This window comes from Bacillus rossius, chromosome 18, assembly GCF_032445375.1.
Source record: "Bacillus rossius redtenbacheri isolate Brsri chromosome 18, Brsri_v3, whole genome shotgun sequence".
Lineage (NCBI taxonomy): Eukaryota > Metazoa > Arthropoda > Insecta > Phasmatodea > Bacillidae > Bacillus > Bacillus rossius.
In genome coordinates, this window is record NC_086345.1 from 26,459,497 (window position 1) to 26,483,403 (window position 23,907).

Sequence of the window (23,907 nt, forward strand, 5' to 3'; positions counted from 1 at the left end):
CGACTCACAAGTCAGCAGCCAATGAACAGTTGGCATTTGCCCGAGTGTGTAGAGGATATTGGAGTCTATCCTGAAGATCATTGAACCCGCGAATTTTTCCGGCCTCTATGAATGTCCCGTAACTCGAAAGTCAAGCCGAGAACATTTGACAGCCCAATTAATTACGACTCCGAATAATAAAAAAAAAAGGGGGGGGGTTGTCTGTAAAGTCGGTTTACGGACGCTAATTTTACGTGATAACGTCAAAAGAAAACGATGAAAAATTGAATACCTATTAATTTTAAAATATTATTTACAGTTTTTATGAAATTTAATTTAAATAATTATGTTTAAATATAAACACGAAGAATTAGTTAAAAAAGCCCGCCTTAACCCGTTTGATATTATAGAAGATTTTCTCGCCCGGTGGTTGGCTGGTTCTTGCACGCTCGACTCAGGCGGAACGTGAAAATGAGTCATGCTTTTTCGTGCGTGCAGCCGGCGTTCATCGATTTATAAGACGTTATAATTTAAAAAAAAACCAAAATAGTAGTTTTCCAGTTGTAGGCATTTTTAAATTTTTTTTTTAATCTTCATGCTTCACCTCATTATTAGATAGGCTACTCTGATTAAAAATCCTTGCTACGCTACCCTACTATCGATATCAATTCAAAATAAAATAAAACATGGTATACTTTTAGGGAGGAAAAAAATATTTGAAAGACTTGTGGGGCCAAAAAATTTTAATCGGGTCAATTTGACTATCATACAGAAAAAAAAAAATTACTTTGCTAACTTAGCAAAGTTATTTGAAAATATAGCTAAGTAAAGAAAAAAACTTGCTAAGTTAGCAAAGTAATTTTTTTTTACAGTCGAAGTTACTCGATTTAAAAATTATTTTGATTTTATTTTGAACTGTTATCAATATTAGGGTTATTTGTGATTGTGTAGCATAAGAAAAATAGACACAGTATTTAATAATTTGGTGCGGAGTGGAGATTAAAAAACTTTTTGAAAAAAAAAAAAACCTGTAACTCGAAAACTACAACACTTTTTTTGAATATTTTTTTTTTTAAATCCAGAACTATGATTAACTGGCCTATCAACTGTTCTCGGCTCGAGGTTGAGTTTTGCAACACGCTGTATAGCGGACCTCACTAGGACATAAATGCCTCGTGAATGGCAGCAGCTACGGTGCTGCTCTGTACGAGAGCATCGCTGAAATGTTTGAACAGCTTTCGCTGTGATCTTGAAGTCAACCCCTGAACAGGTCACCAGTTCTCTCTTTCAAAAGCGCAATGCATTCAATGTTATATATATATATATGTGTGTGTGTATATGTATATATATACATATATATATCTGTAAAATCATAACACAAAACCTAGAAAAAAATCAAGATATTTTTTTCCCCGTAAAATTATGGACTCTTATAATATATAATAATAATAATAATAGGGTGCCAGGGAAAAAGAGTATAAGTCACGTTTTGGGAAAAATGAGATAAGTCAGCAGGCTACTCATAGGAAGGTTCCGCACATGTGGTCTAAGTAGTATAAGTCAGCACTGCAAAACGTCTAATGTGTTGCTTTTGATCTCAGGAGTATAAGTCAATTGACGTGTATACAGTTTGAGAAAAACAGTATAAGTCAACTTATTGTGTATTTTTGACTTATACTCTTTTTCCCTGGCACCCTATATATATATATATATATATATAGGGTGCCAGGGAAAAAGAGTATATATATATACACACATATATATATATCTATACATACACACACACACACACACACATACACACATACACACTCTGCAGGTTCACGAAATCAACAGGCAGAGGTTCATATCTGCAATTAGTAATTTTTTTTTAATGTAACCACGATTTCGTTCTTTTAATTATCCTTTTAATGGGGGAGATAAATTAAGAAATAATTTCACGACTATACACCATTACAATTTTAATTTTTTTTTTTTTTGTGAAATATCTTTTCGGCTGTAACAAAAAATAGTCAACAACTTAAGCTATTGCTATTTTACACTTGAAATACATCCAATAGAAAGAAGTCATGTGACAATTCACAGCTACAGCTCTGACTTATACATCCGTACAACCCCCGAGTTTGTGGATACGATGAAGCAATTATTGCATTACATAATCCCGTTCTGCAATGGCACGTAAACGGAGACGGATTACGTAAACGGAGACGGATTAAGTAAACGGAGACGGATTACGTAAACGGAGACGGATCTCCCGGAAAATTTCAATATCGCGTCTGCTGCTTCCACAATGCACGGAGACGTAAAAAATGGTAACCAGTGAGACTGCACTTCAAGGTTACGAAATATTAAATTAATTAACAATTGCATAATTGCAAGGATCTATATATTTTACTATCATAGAGTACTTTAAATAACGCTAACATAACATGACCAACATTTCATTGTAGTTACGATAACCTAAACTAACCTATCTTACCTCCCAGGGAAAAAAAATAAATTAAATAAAGAACTACACTGGCCGAACCTAACCTAACCTTATACTTCGGCAACCTTCGGAACTGTTCGGGTTATGGTAGTTTTTTTTTAATCCCTGTGAACTTTAGGCTATCCTTGAACGTTTATGACCTCGTTGTCTACTGCTCCAGCTAGTAAACACTTTGTCGTCTCTTAAATGTATTCGTCGTTAGATCACAAAATTTTATTTTTAGTGATTTCCTACATTTCAACCAAGAGAAATGTTCTTTGAAAAATGTTGGCCTGAAGCTAAACAAGACAATGTAAACAAGATAATGACAACTACTAATGATTCTGAAAATAAATTTTAATATCATAGCGATATTTCCGTGCGTCCGTGTGACACGGTGAACATAACCTCACTCTTCCTGCTCTGGAAGCCGACTGACAAGTCGCAACTTGACCAGACTCGACACTGACTGTCTCAACGGATCAGGCTATCGGGCTTATTACTTCAAATATGTGTAGCTTCAGAAGTTGCATGCTTTTGAAAACTAATTCACTGTATTTTCTGATGGTTGGTACTGCCCGCAGCTGGCACGGTGACCCCAGGCGCGGCTGGCCGATGATCTGACCAACATGGCGGCCGGCGGGACCTCCAGGAAGGACAGGCTGCCCAACCCCTTGTCGGGGCTGTCCCTGGTGGAGGTGAGGATGGTTCAAGATCAGTGGGAGGAAGTCAGCAAGAACAGGACTGCCCTCGGCGTCGAAGTCTTCGTCACGTGAGTCCTGCTACTACGGTACTCGGAGCCGTAACCGGGTTTTGAGAACCGTGGGAATTCCCGGTGCTTTCGGCACTAGGTTAATTTTTTTAAAAATATTAATGGTCCAGCAGTCGGTGATTGAAGTAGCTCACACATGAATGAGAAGAACTAACAAAGAAACTCACTAGGGTAAAAACGTCATTGTCTTGAGAGGTGTCTTAATGGAGCAAAAGTTCCCTTGAATATTAGTACAGACTGTGAAAATTCGCGGGTAGAATATAATTAAAACAGTCATACCTAAGTGCTGCCTCTGCTATTGGCCCTCAACTCGTCCGGAGGATTATGGGCCAATGAGAAACACCCAGCCATAGCTGTATCGAATCACAAAGCTGCTGCGTTGGGACACATCCACAAAGAAAGCAGCATGAGCGGGTGAAATCTGCCCGAGTGTGCGTAGAACTGTGGAGTCCATCCTGGAGGTCTTTGCACACACAAACACATATTTCCAGGCCCTACATATAGGATTTCCTGCCTGTGTCAATTTTTCGAAATGCTGCAGCCGAATTCCGAATTTTCCCGAACCATGTCTCTCCAGATATTATACGCATCGCGGATACTGCTTCTTCAGGAGTTTCTAGGACAGATCACGTGCAATGGGGTCTTCAGCCCAAAGGAGGGGTTGGTTGTCCACAGGCTGTTCTCCCAGCACCCAGACTACAAAAAGCTGTTCCCCAAACTGGCCAAGAAGACCCTGGAGCAGCTGCGAACCAGCAAAAAGGTGGTCGAGCACGGCACCATGGTCATGGAAGCCATCTCCGACATGGTGAAGCAGCTCCAGAAGCCTGACGCCGTCCTCAGGTTACTGCGCGACAAGGGACGCATGCACGTCAAGTCCAACGTCACCGCGGAACACTTCCTGGTGAGTTCCCACCCGACCACCCCCCCCCCCCCCCACTGGCGTGGTCACTGAATAAGGACAGTTATACAATACAATTAAAGTCAAAAGACACCACGAACCACTTCCTGGTGAATTACCACCTGACCCCCACTGGTGTGGTCACACAATAAGGCCAGTTCTACAATGCACGCCAAGTCCAACGTCACTGTGGACCACTTCCTGGTTAGTTCCCACCCGACCCCCCACTGGCGTGGTCACTGAATAAGGACAGTTATACAATACAAGTAAAGTCAAAAGACACCGCGAACCACTTCCTGGTGAATTACCACCTGACCCCCACTGGTGTGGTCACACAATAAGGCCAGTTCTACAATGCACGCCAAGTCCAACGTCACTGTGGACCACTTCCTGGTGAGTTCCCACCCGACCCCCCACTGGCGTGGTCACTGAATAAGGACAGTTATACAATACAAGTAAAGTCAAAAGACACCGCGAACCACTTCCTGGTGAATTACCACCTGACCCCCACTGGTGTGGTCACACAATAAGGCCAGTTCTACAATGCACGCCAAGTCCAACGTCACTGTGGACCACTTCCTGGTGAGTTCCCACCTGACCCCCCACTGGCGTGGTCACTGAATAAGGACAGTTATACAATACAAGTAAAGTCAAAAGACACCGCGAACCACTTCCTGGTGAATTACCACCTGACCCCCCCACTGGCGTGGTCACACAATAAGGCCAGTTATACAATGCACGCCAAGTCCAATGTCACCGCGAACAACTTCCTGGTGAGTTCCCCCGACCCACCACTAGCATATACCTGGTCACACAATAAGGCTAGTCCTACAATCACACGTAAACGGAGACGGTTCTCACGGAACAGAAATTTTACATCAGCACGCAGCCTGGACGGTCACAGTACGGATTATTCTTGCTTTGCTGAGCTCTTCTGTCTAAGTTGCTCCGTGAGACCAATAGATGCCGAGTACTTGGCTGTGGTGGTGGCCACGTGTGTTTATGTTCTAATTACATTAAAAATCTTTTCAATTACAAAAAAAATATTCTGGGTTTTATTACTTTGTCGTTTTATTTTTTATTATATGTGTAAATTATATGTGTTATAATTAGAGACACGTGAATTTCGCGGATTCATTTCGTGTTATGCTAAAATTCAAATAATTATACCTTAGTGCTGCTTCTGTCATTGGTTCTCTGTTAATCTGGAGTACTGAGGGCCAATTAGAGACCCTCACTCATAGAAATGTCGAATCACAGGCCACCCAGTAGAGACGACTCACAAGTCAACAGCCAATGAACAGTTGGAATTTGCCCGAGTGTGTAGAGGATATTGGAGTCTATCCTGGAGGTCAATGAATCCGCGAAATTCACGGGTCTCTAGTTATAATATATATTTTAAAAATTAAATTACTATTTTGTTAACTTACAGATGTTTTCCAACCCAAACGCCGTCACCCTCAACCTCCCTCCCCAAATATGCGCCCTTGTAAGGTAGCTTGGGTGTCAACTTCCAAATCCAATTATCAAATCCAGATCAAGTAATTACGAGAGCTGTCAAGGGATTACTTCCCCCTTTTGATTGGGAAGGTGTTAGAGCTTTCTGCTATGCCATTTGCTACGTTTCCGTGCAGTGTGGAAGCAGCAGACGCGATAGTTAAAAGTTTCCGGAAGATATGCCCATGTTTCCGTGCAATTGCACAACGGGACTAAGTAGGGACCGGAAAATTTTCGCGTAATGTTGACAATCAAAGTAGTTCTACCCGAGTGTAGTCTCTGCCGTTGACTTCACAACTCATCTGGATGACTCTAGACCGATGAGAAACACTCGACGCGAATAATAGGCGCCTACCCGGGCACACACACGGTGCCCAGAGCTTCAGGGAAAATAAAATCGCGATTCCAAAACCACTCAACATATCCGAGTTGGGGGTCTGTTTACGAAAAGCATTTAAGAATTGGCTGAGGACCTAAAAGTACTTTTGATTTTGGATTAAGTTTTTAAACTGTATTTTTAGAAGACTTAAAATGGCTAAAACACATGTATTATGAGTAATTTTTAGGCGTAAAACAACCGGTACAGATTCTTGAAAGCACTTAAGGGACTTGCATTACACCTTTATCTTCATTTCTCGGCCATACAATGTTACGGTCACCGCTCAAATTTCACAGTTATCCTGTGACGACGAGAAGACTGCGCGCCAGTCCAGACGATACACCGCGCTAGAAATACCATCGAGCGTCGCGCTTATCATCCCGCCTCACTGACACACATACACACCTGACGAGACGGGGGGCCTTAAGGAGGTGACAATGTCTCCCGTGCTGTTCCAGAACCTGAGGAGAGTGGTGATGGATGTTCTGGAGCAGCGTCTGAAGGAAAAGATGGACGACAAATCAACGGCGGCGTGGAGCAAGACCTTGGACTTCGTGTTCTCAGGGCTTATCGTCGGAGTGGAAGAAGGAATGAAAAAATCGAAGTGACCTTCAGCGATTGAATCAGGGAAAAAAAAACAATACACGATCTAAACCTTGGATACCGCAATTTTGGGCTTACAACTCTTTAGTCATCTGGAAATAGACAAAGATATCATACATCATATTAATGTTTCACATTTTTACTTATCTACTATAAATCTTTATTTTAGAACACTTTATTTGGGGCATTTATTCATCGTGAAAATTAAATTATGATTCTCGCACTATCGGTTTTCTTACTCGTGATTGGCGGCAGTCTGCAAGCGAAGCCATTGCCTTATTTTGGCCCGGACCAATCAGGACGCGTTTGCTTCCGAGCCATACCGGCTGCGATTGGTGTGTGAGAGGAACTCGACCAATCACAGAACGCAGACAATGCTACAGTGATTGAGCACAGAGGTAGTCTCTAAATCTATTCGCAGAATATTAATGTCTCTACTTGTTATTTCTAAAAGCGATTTCGAAGGTCAAGTGTATCTTAGTATTATGATTGTATAAAATATACAATATATAATACACTTATGTGTAATACAATAAAATGATTCACTTCACCCGCACAACGCTGGGCACTTCAACAAGTTTCATTTTTTCTGGATAAAAGAGATACGGCAGAATTTAGGTTTTTCCCCCCTAACAATTGGGTTTGAAAAAAGAATATAATGACATCTCCGACAGTAGGAATAAATAATAAAAACAAAAGATTATCTGAATATAAGTAGGCCTATATGCAGAATACAGGACAGTATTCTTAAGACATGGCTTCTTGATTGTACGAACGGTTGTGTGACATTGACCATGAGAGACAAATATTTTGTCAATTATGTACACCCGGAAATTTCACGGATTCGTTTGGTACTAGGTTAAAATTCATAATCTACCCATGTATGCTTTCCCCACTGGCTGATTTATTACTGTATATATATAAACCTCCTCTTGTTAGTAGTGGGCCGATGTTGTTTGGTAACTATTGCTAGCGAGGGGGGTGTCCAAACATTTGTGAACTGATTATCGAACCAATGTAAATTAATACATGTCTGCAGTATACCTTGCGACCAAAGTGATCCCCGAAATTTTCCGGGTCTCTTGTCATGGAGATGATGCAGCAATTTTTATATTTATTTCTTCTGAAAAATAGTCTACAGTTTTTTTAATGTATAGGAAATTACTAATAAAACTAAAGCTACGTTAAATGATAATTTTTCTCACTTCAAATATAAATGACCTTAAGTTATCTACAATAAATGCTAGTCAATAGTAAAAACAAAAGACAAACAACTAGAAAACACGAAATTTCGCGGATTCGTTTGGCGTCAGGGTGGAATTAAAAATCCTAAGTATGTTTAACCCATGTTTTTTTTTCATTCTCTGAAAGAATCTTTATGTTCTTGTTAGTTGGCACTACTTGTTTCGCTCGCTTCTCTCCCGGCTGGGCATAGTTGGCTCGCGGTCGCAGAGGGGCGTGTCCGAATAACTGCGGTCCAATCAGGAACACAGGACAAGAGTATGAAGATTTGCATTCTAACCTGCGACCAAACGAATGCGCGAAATTTCCGTATCGATAGAGACCGGAAAAATTCGCGGGTTCATTTCGTGATATGCTAAAATTCAAATAATTATACAGTTGTGCTGCTTCTGCTATTGGTTCACTGTTAATATGTAGGACTCTTGGCCAATTAGAGACCGTCAATCAAAGAAGTATCCAATCACAAGTTACCCACTTGAGACGCCTCAAAATTCAGCACCCAATGAACAGGCGCCGTTTGCCCAAGTACCTAGTTAGAGTATCATGGAGTCTATCCTGAAGGTCATTGAACTCGCGAAATTTTCCAGTCTCCACGTATCGATACACATAACCGACATGTGGGATACATGTTTGAAACATGCAAAATGCTTGCTTATTAATTATACTTATTGTTAAGATCGCACCTTTGTCAGCTTATTGTAAAAAAAGTATTAAATAAAACGATTTTTTTGTATGTAAATTGTTAGGATTTATATAAAAAAAAAAAAATTATTTTCAAAAAACATAGAATTCCTTAAGTTGACCCAAAAATTTTGACCCTACATAAAAAAAGTTGTTTTTAATGTGTTTATTAAATATAATTATGTGTAGTCCCAAACGCGTAGTCATGTAGGACATACCGGAAAGGTTGTTGGAAGGTTGTTGCAGTGTGATACAATTTTGTATCGGCTCATGAGTAGAGACATGAAAAATGTTCGTCATTCACCTATCTCCAGAGCACAATTAATTTTAAATTCGGTCTCTCGTAAATTATTTGGACCAGTTATCATTTAGTTGATAGTTATTGACATCTATTTCTACCACAGCATGTCAGTGTTCCTCTTTGGCGCAAATTTTTCCAGACAAACCGTGCAGAAGTTATTTTACGTCATTACCCTAAAGTGTACTTGATGACACACTAAGACATAGTTGATATCCTATAAAAACCAACAAATTTTCATTAATTTTTATTTTTAAAAAGACCGCTCTAGTTTTGATAAGTGACTGAAGAAAACGAAATGATTTAACTATTTTTTTTTATAAAAACGTTAGACTGTGAAAATTATGTTATGATACTATGTCGGCCTTGTTTAACCAAAGAAAGGCAAAAACCTTTGGACATACACCCAAAGGAAGCTGTTAAAAATAAAACCTAAATCACATACAACTGCTACGAAAACACTACATACAGATAGGTAAATGAATACTGGCAAAACTCCTTGAATGTAAGAATGCACGCGACTATGACGCATCAGTGATGCCACAAGGTTTTCAAGTGGTTCAAATCCATTAAAAATGGAATTTTATTTGAGGCGAAAATTCTATCTTTTACAATACCTGCTCCTAGAATTTATGAAGTTTTAACAAATCTGCTTAGTTACCGATGGTGAAAAAAATAGACAAATCAAACTGCAGACCATTGACTTTTTTATTACAAAGCAATGAATAACTGCAAACATTTAAATAATAATAATTTTTGAACATTTGTTAACGTTTTACGAAAAAAATTAATACGAGATTCCTATTAGCTTTATTAATAACTTGATGTAATAGAAAAATTAAAAAAAAAATCATTTGCCGTTTTACATCTCACATGCTAAGTGATTGTGTTGTGTTGTATCAACCTATAATAAATACATTACATGATTTTGAATTACAAGAGCTAAACCCAGAAATTTCGTACGTGGCTTAGTCTACTTTTTAGAAAACTAACGATCGTATATACAGAATGGTCTTTTTTTGTTGTTGTGTTATTCGTGATCTTCTTCTTTAAGACTCCCCACGCGCGCAGTCACTTAGTCTGCTTAAGACCTTCTTGCACCCCGGCCATCATGCCGGAGAAGACGAAGTCCAAGACCTTGTTCCAAGATTTCTCAGCTGCGCCGTCCATTTTGCTCCCCAGCTTCTGCTTCAGAACGTCCAGTATGGCTTTCCGGATAGTCTGCAACAGCACACGCACACCCGGGGAACCGCGGTTGAATTTTTTTTCTCGGGTTCAAATGATTAGAGACCATGAAACATTCGTGGGTTCATTACGTGTTATGCTAAAATTCAAAATAATTATACCTTAGTGCTGCTTCTGCCATTGGTCCACTGTTAATCTGGAGGACTGAGGGCCAATTAAGAGACCCTCACTCAAAGAAGTGTCGAATCACAGGCCACCCAGTCGTGACGACTCACAAGTCAGCAGCCAATGTACAGTTGGCATTTGCCCGAGTGTGTAGAGGATATTGGAGTCTATCCTGGAGGTCATTGAACCCGCGAATTTTTCCGGCCTCTACTCATTGGCCCAAGAGTCCTCCAGATGAGTTGTGAGCCAATAGCAGAACAGTTGCACTTAATGAAACTCTACTGACTGAATGAACGGCAGACAACGCTCAGCCTGAACGGGTTGAACCAGAGATTGGAATTATTCCTCGAGTAACCTGGAGGTGCAGTAAAGAAAGATTTTTTTTTTGAAATTCAACCCTTAATGGGGTGAAACAGGCGGTAAATTTTTTTATGAAGCGAAATACCACTCAATAACTCACTCATCACGAATTCTCAAGAAAGGATTTGTACAAAAATCAGATCCAAAGGAGGGTTGCGACTCACCAGCACGTGAGCCAGAGCAGGTGCAGGTTAAGTGATTCACCAGGAAGTGGACCTGGATGAGGTGCAGGTTAAGTGATTCACCAGGAAGTGGTCCTGGATGAGGTGCAGGTTCAGTGATTCACCAAAATGAAAGCATCGGTAAAGTACGTGTTAAGCAACTCACCAGCAAGTGGTCCAGAGCAGGTGCAGGTTAAGTGATTCACCAGGAAGTGGACCTGGATGAGGTGCAGGTTAAGTGATTCACCAGGAAGTGGTCCTGGATGAGGTGCAGGTTCAGTGATTCACCAAAATGAAAGCATCGGTAAAGTACGTGTTAAGCGACTCACCAGCACGTGAGCCAGAGCAGGTGCAGGTTAAGTGATTCACCAGGAAGTGGACCTGGATGAGGTGCAGGTTAAGTGATTCACCAGGAAGTGGTCCTGGATGAGGTGCAGGTTCAGTGATTCACCAAAATGAAAGCATCGGTAAAGTACGTGTTAAGCAACTCACCAGCAAGTGGTCCAGAGCAGGTGCAGGTTAAGTGATTCACCAGGAAGTGGTCCTGGATGAAGTGCAGGTTAAGTGATTCACCATAATGAAAGCATGGGTAAAGTACAGGTTAAGAGTCTCACCAGCAAGTGGGCCAGAGCAGGTGCAGGTTAAGTGATTCACCAGGAAGTGGTCCTGGATGAGGTGCAGGTTAAGTGATTCACCATGATGAATGCATGGGTAAAGTACGGGTTTAAGCGACTCACCTGGAAGTGGGCCTCAGTGAGGTGGAACTTGGCGTGCTTGCGGCCAAGCTGCCGCAGTTTCTCCAGGTTCTCGGCAGGTTTCGACAGGTCTCCCACCACGGTGGTCAGCGCTTCCATCACCATGGTAGCGTGCTTAACCAGATTCGAATTCCCCCTCAGCTCCGACAGCGGCACATTGGAGAATTTGGGGAACAGCTTCTGGTATTCCGGATGTTGCTGGAACATCCTGCATTAGGGGGGGAGAGCAGTATGAATGTCGTCCATGAAGGGTAATTTGAACATATACCCTCCAAACTTCGCATTGTTCTTCTGATGTTAATATAGACTCCGCAAACACGTTTCATATTTCAAGTCATTGTCTGTTTGGACTGGCTTCGCTGCCACTTTTCACATTCTCTTCTAGTCGCACGTGATTGGCCGAGACCCGAAAATCTCGCGAATTTCGTCCGGCATCAGGCTGAAATTTCAATGCTTACGTGTATACTCTACCAATGATTGCTTTTCCTCTGGCTGATTTCTTAATGAGTACTACCTTTCTTGCTATCGTTATTCCTCACTATCTGATTCGCAAGGGCTCGTATTTTTTTTTGTTGGGAAATAGACTGTAATAATGTGTGCCGCTGTAGCAATTGCTCCCTTGTACAGGGCGACCCTCTGCCAGAGAAACCATTTCCCCATTTGGCCGGTCCGTTGAAGATGCGTTTTCTTCCACAAATAATGGCTTTGACATCCGACTGAAATAAACCCAACCGACCATTAAACGCAGTCAAAGCTACAGAGTTTTAACACCCAGCGGGTCTGGAAATCTTGTCCACTGTGTTCGTCATAAAAATAAAAAAAAACGGGAATTGCAGATGTTTCTAGTAATAAGTAACGACCGAAAATTTTCTTCATTATTATTATTAGAATCCCGAAAATTGCGCGAGTTCACTTAGCGACAGGTTACACTACGAACGCCAGTGCAATTTAAAGACATCTTCAAACGGTTGAAAGTTGTTTTGATATTCACATGCTAGTCCAAACCAACAACAAGCCAGCAGCAAATGAATGGACCAACCACATTCGAATCGTTTGAAACTAGACCATCTTCTCTTTGAGGAGAGAGGCCAATCATTGAATCAATACGGCACGAGAACACACCGCAGCATCAGTGTGATAATTGGGCCCGCGAAAATTCTGTGTCTCTAGATACTCTCTGATTACAGGTTGGCATACATGCCATTATTATTTTTTTTCCTAACCTAACTAAAACTAAGTGTATTTGGGAGGGGTCCGGGTTAGGGAGGGACCTAAGTGCGTCTCAGGCCGAAGCCTATACGCCTAGTCATGCTGGTATTAGCCATGCAGGGAGAGGGTCGCATGCATCGTGTGCTAGGAGGGGATTGGTCAGCTATGGTAGCAATTGGCGCCATGACTAACTCCCCTCACTCTTAACTCTAGACTAAACTACTAGATAAGTTGGGCCTGGGTAAAACCTGCATAGACACAGGGAAAACCCTGGGCACTTTCATGCGGGATGCCAAATTTCATGCATTAATTTCAGGCAGGTTAAATACGGGAGAAAGAAGGATGGTTCAGGAAGAAGAGTTGGTCAGAGCAGAAAGAGTCTTTATATTTTGATTCCAGATGTTATTTTGGACATAAACCATTGCATGTTACACTGCATGTTATTAAGAAACCTCAAAATAGATTTTCACCTTAAGTTTACGAAGAACGCTGGTTACAAATTATCAAGAAAATCCTCGTTAACTTACGGCTATCTTCGTGAATTTAAGGACACTTTGAGTTCACTTGATTTGAACATGAATCCAAAAGAATATTCTAGTTGTATGAACAAAACTTTTAAAAAAACTGGTAAAGTCTACAGCAAGAACAAATTATCTTAAGTCCATGCGCGTATTTACCTTTGTTTAAAACGAAAAAATCAGCCCGGAAGTCAAACTATTGTGAAGTTTTTTTTAAGTAAGATTCAGTTATTTCAAATTGTGAAGAACTCTTCGTTTATCGGAGTTAAATTCTTTGCTGAAAAATCAGTATTTTTTGACGTGACAACGTCTAATAAAACGATGAATGCCGGCTGCACGCACGAAAAAGTGTCCCGTTACGCACATTTTCCCGTGACGCTGTGTCCCGTTAAGCTCATTGTACGCTCGCGCCGCATCTAACTCTCTTCCACTCGATTGGAACAACCATCGATTTGAATTTTTCGAGGCACATTAATCTTGAAACACTCCCATTCGTTTCCTGCTTTTCCTATCATCGTCCTATCCTTAACAGAATAACACAGATTGGAAGAAGTTAAATAGCAAACATGTTTAAAAATTATAGTTAAAATAATCTCTTCGATAAACTAAAAAAAAAAAAAAAAACATTTGAATTAATGAGTGCAATTAAAAGTTAATTTATCAATTAAATTGTAGATTTCATTTCACTCCTTCTTTGTATCCATACGAAATAGTTATAATTCAATAAAAAATGATTCAAATTTATTAATAAAAGTATGCAATCATTTCATCAATGTTTTGTTATGACGTTGTCACGTTAAACTATCGTCCGCAAACCGACTTTACACAGACAACCAATTTTTTTTTTTACGGTAATTTCAAACAGTGTGTAAATTTCTCCATTTGGATAGCGTCTGCCTACCAAGGTGCTAGCGAAACAGTTGGGTGCGACTGGTACTCACGCCATGAATATGTCGACGCCGATCCCGGTGAGGTTCTTTTTGACCTCCGTCCAGTGACCTTGGACCAGCTTCGCGTCGTCCGCGGACACCCCGGCGCTGCCGCCGGCCGCCATTGCTTGCCTGCGACACTAGCGCTGTCTGTCGCCCTGGCGAACTCCCGAAGAGTAGCAGTCGGCTAGCCTGCTGGCGAACCGTCCTGTGCAGCACAGACACCAAATTGGCAGCAGTACGGGAAGAATCCATGAATAGAGACCGGAAAAATTCGAGGGTTCAATGACCTTCAGGATAGACTCCAATATCCTCTACACACTCGGGCAAATGTCAACTGTTCATTGGCTGCTGACTTACGAGTCGTCACGACTGGGTGGCCCTGTGATTCGACCCTTCTACGGGTGAGGGTCTCTAATTGGCCCCTCAGTCCTCCAGATTAACACTGGGCCAATGGCAGAAGCAGCACTAAGGTATAATTGTTTGAATTAAAAACCCGTGAATTTTTCAGGTCTCTATCCATGAAAGATTGAAAGGTTTCCCCACTGAAATTTTCTCCAAGGCCCAGGTTTTGTTTGGGTATGAGCTAGAGACCGGAAACATTCGCGGGTTCATTTCATGATATGCTAAAATTCATATAATTATACAGTTGCGCTGCTTCTGCTATTGGTTCACCGTTAATATGTAGAACTCTTGGCCAATTAGAGACCATCAATTAAAGAGGTATCCAATCACAATTTACCCACTTCGAGACGCCTCAAAATTCATCACCCAATTTAACAGGCGCCGTTTGCCCAAGTAGGCAGAGGATCGTGGAGTCTATCCTGGAGGTCATTGAACTCGCGAATTTTTCAGGTCCCTAGGTATGACTCGCACTTGATGGTAGATGCTCCGATCGCTTGGAGCAGGCTCCAAGGGTTCCCTAGCCCTGATGCGGAGTTGACGTGGTGAGCGACTACACAGCTCCGGTGCTAGCCCTGACAGCTGGCAGAGGTTTGGATAGGACCTCCACCGGGTGTCTTGAGGGGTCCCAGTGTGATGTAGGCGCCAGCTGATAAAGTCTACAGGGCCCAGGACACAGCCAACTGTCTGGTTAGCTGAGCGAGGTACGGGGCTGAGGCGGTGACTATGCTGGGTTGGTGGCCCCCAGCCGCTGGTCATTGCCGAAGCCCTAACACCTTCCCGATCAAACAACATGGAGTGATCCCTAGCAGTTCTGTTTTAAATAATAAGCTCTGGAATCAATCTAAAACGAACTAGGAATGTTACACTCCCACCCTACCCTATTAGGGCGCATATGTGGGAGGGGAACGTGAGAATTCCGACCGTAAGGTCGGAACAATCTTTCTCCCTGGTGGCTAGGGACTGGAAGCAGTGGACCCCCCCCCCCCCCCCCCCAGGTTCTACGAGCTGGTCGTTCCGTGAATCAGCTCGATCAACCAGCCAGTAGCAAAAAAAAAAAAAAAAAAATCAACATGGCGTGTTAGACGCCACCTTAATGACATCAATAACCAGTCAGAACCTAGGAGTTCAAGGATAAAATTGTTAAAGCGGTTCCATCGAAATTCGTTAAATCTTACATCGAGGAAATAAAGCTGATTTAATTGGCCATGTTCACTGAAATTCTGTTAAACATTGAAAAAAATAAATAAATAGAGAAATGGTAACAGGAAGAGTTTCGTACTGCGTTTACAAGTTAACATCAAACTTTCAGTATCACGAACAGTATGATTTCTATTGAAAGTAATCTAAATCACAAGTTATAACTTGTATTTGTCTTGATCAAATAATTACAATATGGTACTTAGAACTTGAATTTTTATCCCTATACGCTTATAAAATCCACTTTGTTTAAACAATATAATTATTTTTGACGTGATAACGTCTTATAAATCGTTGAACGACGGCTGCACGCACGGGAAATTGTCACGTTCCGCCTGAGCCGAGCGTGCAAGAACCGGCGAACCACCGTGCGAGAAATATCTTCTATAATATCAAACAGGTTAAGACGGGCTTTTTAACTAATTGTTCGTGATTATATTTAAACAAATTATTTAAATTAAAATTTGCAAAAACTGTAAATATTTGAAAATTAAAAAGTATGCAATTTTTCATCAACGTTTTCTTATGACGTTGTCACGTAAAATTATCGTCCATAAACCGACTTAACAGACAACCCCCTTTTTTTATTATGATTTTGAAGTTAATTTCGTAAGCCCCAGCTTTTAATTTTTTATGATTTGTCAGTCGGAAGAAGCTTGCAGGTTAAACTCCTTAGTTTCCAGAGAGAACCAGCACAAATATTCCCTCGTTATTGTTACGTCCCAAAGAAAAAAAAACACTTATAAATAGTTTGATTGATTGCTGCTTAAAGCTTTTTAAAATTAATATTTCTAGAACAGCTGATAACATATTTGGCATACGCTTACCTGGCTTATTTGAACGCGATGCAAAGTGATTTCCTTGAGTAACCTCTGAATGAAAATTTTTCCATGAAACAACCTATCCGCAGAAAGACGGGAAAACAATATAATTTTGCAATGTTATGAAAAGTCTGTTGATTAGAGCAGTAAGGAAAGAGGTCACAAATGCCCGCGAAGGTGGCCATAGAGTAATGACAAGATAAACTGCATTCGAATGATTCGCAGTGATAGTATTTATTGTCCTAACATGCACAGTTTTAACTGTTTTTTTGCATATAGTATATAGAGCACATATACATAAATAAACAGGCCATGTCCAATGTCAGGCGTTTAGACGAGGCATGTCCGAGCCACCAGACCAATAATGTCCTGACAAAAAGCTTCGAAAGTTGTTTCCCAGATAAATTTTGGCGCCACAAACATTATGCTAAGAGCCTTGGATGTTCATTAGTCTATGATAACCTTGTTTGGAAATTTAAGATCTCGCTGTTGGCTGCTACGAATAATAAAAATATAGTGTTTATTAAGTTTATTCATCGTAAAATTAAATTTTTTTTTGCACTGAGTACTTGCATATCGTTCATGACACTGCAATATGTCATATACCACAACAGTACAAGTTTACAACAGAAACATTTTGGAACTAGCCCAGCAGAACACTGGGGTTACAACATTTTGTTTTTCATCAAAATATAACAGCAAACATTTTTTGAGGGATATGACATTTTTGTGGAAGGTGTAGATGTAAACAACGAGTCTGACAATGTCTCAAAGTCAGTTTGGTTGGAATTGAGGGTTACGACATATTGCAGTGTCATGAACGATATGTCATTTTGATGGTTGTCAAAACTTCGACGGGTTGATTTTTTTTGTGAACTGTTCTACATCAGAAGCAAATGAACAGAAAGTTATTATTGCATCTAATCAAAGCAACACAGGTAAGCATGTTCAAGTCATGGAGGTAAGAAGTTACGGCAGTAGGCGTGTTCATGACATGTTTATATTTGAAGTAATAAATTAAAATAACCCTCACACTACTTTCCCATAGTGATAGCAAAGAAAATTTCTGGTTACAACGAATTATAACCCTAAATTCTTGCTAATTGATTGTTAAAACCTTTGTGATGGCATATTTACGGTTATTTCTTTTTTAAATTAATATTTTTTTTTAAATTTTTTAACCTTTATACGTCTACGGTAGGTTTTGCCATCACAATTTATAACGGGAAGCCTACAGCTTACACCCGAACATTTCCGAAGTTCTCAGAAGTTTGCCGATGACTCGTGAAAAAAAAAACCACATTGCAAGGATTTATTTATTTTTACGGTCATATAGTATTTTAAATGACTTCAACCTAAATTAACATTTCTTTCATTTAAATTACGATGCAATAATCTCATCTAACCGCCACCATCCAAGGAAAAAAAACGGACTATTATATATTACACTGACCAAACCTAACATAACCTTTAAAATCTGTAAACATTCGAACGGTTCGGGTTGTTGTTGTCACTTTCACTCCTGTGAACTGATGGCTGTCCGTTATAAATTAAAATGGTACTTGCGTATTGACGCCAACGCAGCTACCTTTAAATATTGTGGACGGTTTGTTGGGTTGGTACAGCAACATTAAAAATACTGTGAAATAATGTGAACTTTTGGCCACAACTTAAATTGGTAATTCCTCAGCAACCATAATAAATATTTAATAGTTTTTTTAAAAATGTAGCTATACTAACCCAACCAACCATCCACAATATTTAATTTAAAGGTAGCTGCGGTGGCGTTAATACGTAAGTGCATAAAAAAAATGATAGCCTATACAGCTCACAGGGATGAAAAACCACAACCAATGTCTCGGGGATGAATTGCCGCAGTGTAATAAATAAATAAATAAATAGTTTCTTTTTTTTTCCCGGGGAGGCACAGAACTTCGTAAATTTGATGAGGTTCTAGCCGCGAGGAAGGCCAAATTCAAAAGCTCGCCGAAAATTTTCCAGTCGGCACAGCATTGCGGGCGAAGCATCTTCAGGTAGCTTTCTTCTCCTACTGAAGGTCTGGCAGTTTCTCTCGTCTCTACTCGGGAAGCCTAAGATGTACATCAAGTTCTGTCCCTGCCCGAACACGCCCGAATATTCACCTTAGGCCAACCTCGGGTTTATTTATATATATTTATATTTCTCTGTTTATTTTAATGTAGCTATACTGACTTAACTAACCGTAACCTAACCGACCACTTTTAATATTTGAATTCATTTTTCCTGCGCAAAAATAAAACAAATCCCGAGGTTAGCCGAAGGTGAATATTCGGGCGTGTTCGGGCAGGGACAGAACTTGATGGACATCTTAGGTTTCCCGTCTCTACTCACCCTCTCTCGCCAAGGAGAATCGAGAGGGTTTCCTGATTGTTCGCAGCTTTGGAACACATTCTCCCCCCCCCCCCCCCCCACACACACAAAAATACAATTTTACCGTAAGGGCACACGGGGCCCGTGCCCAGGGCCCCGAAGGACCGACATTTTCTCTCACATTTATCCTCAAAACATTTTTGTCGAGCACAGTACCTAACAGCGCACCGTCAAAATTATTGGTTTGTCGGGTTGCACTAATCAACAATATTTCAGAACGCACACCTAATTCACTAAGTACAACATCTAGCGATCAACCACGTAAACCACTCCAGCTCCAAAAGTCAAGCTGCACAGCCCAAACGAGGCCTTAAATAGATGTTGACATTGTCCATAGAAGATTTTGCTCAAATGGCCACAGAAGATTTTGCTCAAACCGAAATCCCGAAAGAAACCATTATCTTAATCGTAACAAAAAAAAAACCAGCGGCATACTAAGTAATATCATTAACCATTAATATCACTAACCCCCTCACATCGGCACAAAATAAAAGTCTGCTCGGGCGTCTTGATTCGGGGGGGACAATAAACAAATGTTAGGTATCCTAAACGGATGCAGTCCATAGAGTGTGCGGTGATCAGTCTTCTCTGACGCCTCGCGTGATTTTCACTCGTCTCGAATCCCTTACCACCTCTTAGGGACTAAATTTCGCAAACTATACTGACCCCTTCATTACCCATAGGTAGAGACCTGTAAAATTCGCGATTTCAAATCCCTAAAGGATAGACTCCATGATCCTCTATGCACTCGTGCAAATTACATCTGCGGATTGGTTACCAACTCGTAACACCTGTTGACTGGAATGATCGTGATTCGCTAATTCTTCTGTTAAAGATTTTTCATTGGCCCAGAGTCCTTCAGATAAACTGTGGCCCAATCACTGAAGCAAAATAATGCCAAAAGTATTTGGACTCTATCCTATCGCGAAATGAATCCGCGAATTTTGCAGGTAGGTAGAGACTGGAAAAATTCGCGAGTTCAATGACCTCTAGGATAGACTCCACGATCCTCTGCCCTACTTGGACAAATGGCGCCTGTTCATTGGGTGCTGAATTTTGAGGCGTCTCAAGTGGGTAACTTGTGATTGGATACTTTATTGACTGATGGTCTCTAATTGGCAAAGAGTCCTACATACTGACAGTGGACTAATATCAGAAGCAGCACAACGGTATGATTGTTTGAATTTTTAGCATATCACAAAATGAACTCGCGAATTTTTCCGGTCTCTAAATAGATAATAATAGGAAAAAAAAGTTTAGTATAGTTCGCTACCTTTACTTTCCAAGAAGGGGCATCAAATTCTTGTGTGCCGAAGGGCCCCGGCATAGTTTAAGACGGGCCCGGCGCCCCCCTCCCCCATCAAAATGGCCGCCGGCAGGAGCAAGAGGGGCAGCGGAGTGGCTGACACGCTGTCGGGGCTGACCAGGGAGGACGTGAGGCTCGTTCAAGGTCACTGGCGGGCCATCGAGCAGAACCTGGCTGCCGTAGGCGTCGACGTCTTCGTCACGTGAGTCCTTCATTCCTGGTCCGGAACAGTGTCTAGATATATGTATTGCAACGAGAACACACACGAGTAACCCGCTTTTTTTTTATTGACGTGACAACGTCTAATAAATCGATGAACGCCGGCTGCACGCACGAACAAAAGGGTCACGTTCCGCCAAGAGCCCAGCGTGCAAGAACCGGCCAACCACCGTGCGAGGAAAATCTTCTATAATATCCGAACAGGTTAAGGTGGGCTTTTTTTTTTACCTAATTGTTCGTGATTATATCTAAACAAAATTATTCAAATTAAATTTACAAAAAAAACTGCAAATAATATTTGAAAATTAAAAAAAGTATGCAAATTTTTCATCAATGTTTTCTTATGACGTTATCAAGTAAAATCATCGTCCGTAAACCGACTGTACATACAACCCCCCCCCCTTTTTTTTTTACTTATTTGATGAACCCTTGAGCCCGTGGCAACCCTTCGGGGAGATAGAATCCAAAATTTCGTGACGTCCAGCGAGGGTGTTATGATGGTGACCTAGTGACGGGGACTTTGCAGTCGCGTGATGCCCAGCGCTCCCTCCCCGTGCAGGATGTTCACCAAACACCCGGAGTACCAGAAGCTGTTCCGCAGCCTCGCGCACCTGCCGCTGGAGGCGCTGCGGCGGCACAAGGCGCTCGAGTCGCACGGCGCCACGGTGATGCAGGCGCTGACCCGCGTGGTGGACGGACTTTCGCGGCCCGACGCCGACCTGCGGGTCATGCGCGACCAGGGCCGCCTCCACGCCAAGTGGCACGTCAAGGAGTTCCACTTCCTGGTGCGTCTCCACCCGCCGCAGAGGTAGATCTGGTAGATCCGAGTGGATAGAGGACACGAGGGATTTAACATTCTCACTTTCTTGCACTCCGCAGTGTTGGACACCAGAGGTAGAACTGATAGATCCAAGAGGATAGAGTACATTTTGATCCTCAACAGCGTTGGACACTAGAGGTAGAATTGGTAGATCCAAGAGGATAGAGTACATTTTGGTCCTCAGCAGCGTTGGACACCAGAGGTAGAATTGTTAGATCCAAGGGGATAGAGGACATGAGGAAGTAAAGCGCCACCACATTTTGGCACTCATTAACACTGGACACCAGAGGTAGATCTTAAGATCCAAGAGGATAGAGTACATTTTGGTCCTCAGCAGTGCTGGACGCCAGAGGTAGAGCTGTTAGACCCAAGGGGATAGTGTATATGGGGGATTAAACATCCTCACATTTTGGTCCTCATCAGCATTGGACACCAGAGGTAGATCTGGTAGATCCAAGTGGATAGAGGACATAAGGAAGTAAAGCCCACCACATTTTGGCAACCATTATCACTAGACACGAGAGGTAGATCTTTTATCCAAGAGGATAGAGTACATTTTGATCCTAAGCAGCAGAAGAGGACACCAGAGGTAGATCTGGAAGATACAAGGGGAAAGTGTATCTGGGGGATTAAACATCCTCAAATTTTGGTCCTCAGTAGTGCTGGACACCAAAGGTATATCTGGTAGATCCAAGATGATAGAGTACATGGGGAATCAAACATCCTCACATTTTAGTACTCAGTAGCGTTGGACACCAAAGGTAGATCTGGTAGATCAAATGGGATAGAGAACGTGACATATTAAAGATCCCCATATTTTGGCACCCAGTAGCAGAAAATAGTGGTGGATCAAAATGATGGTTCTGATAGAATACTAAGCTTGCCATAAGTGTGACCCTACAAGTATTCAATCTCGGATCAAGCTGGAAACAAGCTTGCCAAACTTAACTGTCGGTGGCACTGAGACAACACAAGCCATAAATGCCTGGGTAAGAATTCGAGACCAGTATAACTGCAATCATTTTTTGTAGCGATATTGTTAAATTCATGTAAATGTACAAATTTACGGATATCTGTGATTTTACACTTTAATTTCAATTCAATTGACAAAAAAAAAACAGTGTAACAGGTGACCTTTACGCGATTATCCACTGGAAATTACAGTATTTGCTAGAGATACCCACGAAACATTTTCCTGTTCATATGTAAAAAAAAAAGTCGTATAAAACGTTTACCTACCTAGGAAGATTAAAAACCCAAATTAATTAATTCATTAAATTATTAGTGATACAAAAGAGTAACTGGGATAAATTTCACCAAACATTTCCCAACATTCACTAATTTAAATTTTATTTTGAAAAAAAAAAAAAACATGAATGTTTTTTGTTTATCACCTTAGTGGTTATTTGTAGCGTGGAACCAAACAAATTCTTAATAAATGCCAGGTGCAAAACATTTAGATATTTTTTGTTATCAGGAAATTTTGTAGTGAGGTTTACAGAGGAACACTTTTTTGACTGTTGCGTAGAGACCTGAAAAATTCGCGGGTTCATTACGTGCTATGCTAAAATTCAAATAATTATACCTTAGTGCTGCTTCTGCCATTGGTCCACTGTTAATCTGGAGGACTGAGGGCCAATTAGAGACCCTCACTCGTAGAAGAGTCAAATCACAGGCCACCCAGTCGTGACGATACTCACAAGTCAGCAGCCAATAAACAGTTGGGCATTTGCCACGAGTGTGTAGAGGATATTGAAGTCCATCCTGGAGGTCATTGAACCCGCGAATTTTTTTTCCGGTCTCTACGAGTGATGCGTTTTCTTCGTTGCCCCCGAGAGTGTGACGCCGGCTGCTGAGGATTGTCTGCTGTTGCGCCGAGTCGGAACCCCTCCACCCGCGCTGTTCCAGGATCTGAGGAGGGAGATACTGGAAGTGCTGACGCGGCACCTGGAGGACGAAATGGACGACAGGGCGCAGGATGCGTGGTGCAGGACACTGGACTTCATGTTCTCCGGTCTCCTAGCGGGGCTCGAGGAAGGGATGAGACAGTCGAAGAAGTGAAATTCACCGCCATCAGGAGGAACGAGAAAAAGAAAAAGAAAAGAAGAAAAATTTGTATTTCCATCTCTGACCGGATAACAGACACCAAAAATATCCGGACCGACAGACAACCTCTCAAGTCCAGACATGGACTGCACCTGAATTTCATTACTCTTATAACGTGCACTTTTGAAGAACGATACTTTTGTTGTAGCTTAAGTCGATCTTGATCTAAATAAAAAAAACAGCGGGAGTCAATCAACATGGCAATTATGGCAAAGAATATGAAGGGTGTGTGAAGGTAATGTGAATGCATTTTTTTTTTTAAATAATGTTTGAACCCTTTTTTCCTGCCAAAAAGTAATCCCATCTAAAGTCAACAAAGTTTCAGAAGGCATATGAAAGACACCACGTTCACTTCTTGGGCATAAAAAAAACTCTTAACCATAAACCTGACCACCATTTGAGGTTCTCTAATTGGCATTGGCATCTACGCTAATTTCGGGGAGAAAAAATAGTTGAGTAAATAAGTGAGGCACTGTATTAAAATTCTGTAAAATGCTCTCTTTGAAAAATATGTTTTTTTTGTGAC

The 23,907-nt window shown here is 41.3% G+C and overlaps 3 protein-coding genes across 4 annotated transcripts; 2 read left to right on the forward strand and 1 right to left on the reverse strand.

Moving 5' to 3' along the window:
• Positions 1 to 3,030: 3,030 nt before the first annotated feature.
• Positions 3,031 to 8,473, forward strand: LOC134541200 (globin C, coelomic-like). The gene is made up of 3 exons (XM_063384448.1): positions 3,031 to 3,218; positions 3,894 to 4,119; positions 6,451 to 8,473. The coding sequence occupies exons 1-3, from the start codon at positions 3,076 to 3,078 to the stop codon at positions 6,598 to 6,600; spliced, it is 519 nt and encodes a 172-aa protein (XP_063240518.1). The 5' UTR covers positions 3,031 to 3,075; the 3' UTR covers positions 6,601 to 8,473.
• Positions 8,474 to 9,503: 1,030 nt separating this feature from the next.
• LOC134541168 (myoglobin-like) lies at positions 9,504 to 16,717 on the reverse strand. The gene is made up of 4 exons (XM_063384398.1): positions 16,528 to 16,717; positions 14,111 to 14,306; positions 11,425 to 11,650; positions 9,504 to 10,037 (listed from the first exon to the last, which is right to left on the reverse strand). The coding sequence occupies exons 2-4, from the start codon at positions 14,221 to 14,223 to the stop codon at positions 9,888 to 9,890; spliced, it is 489 nt and encodes a 162-aa protein (XP_063240468.1). The 5' UTR covers positions 14,224 to 14,306; positions 16,528 to 16,717; the 3' UTR covers positions 9,504 to 9,887.
• A 343-nt stretch (positions 16,718 to 17,060) lies between these two features.
• Positions 17,061 to 23,577, forward strand: LOC134541193 (myoglobin-like). 2 transcript variants are annotated; one of them, XM_063384437.1, is made up of 4 exons: positions 17,061 to 17,459; positions 20,247 to 20,438; positions 21,015 to 21,240; positions 23,184 to 23,577. In XM_063384437.1, the coding sequence occupies exons 2-4, from the start codon at positions 20,296 to 20,298 to the stop codon at positions 23,334 to 23,336; spliced, it is 522 nt and encodes a 173-aa protein (XP_063240507.1). In that variant the 5' UTR covers positions 17,061 to 17,459; positions 20,247 to 20,295; the 3' UTR covers positions 23,337 to 23,577. The 2 variants fall into 2 exon arrangements, with proteins under 2 accessions (XP_063240507.1, XP_063240508.1); XM_063384438.1 differs by having other exon boundaries at positions 17,125 to 17,459; positions 21,015 to 21,263.
• Positions 23,578 to 23,907: the final 330 nt, after the last annotated feature.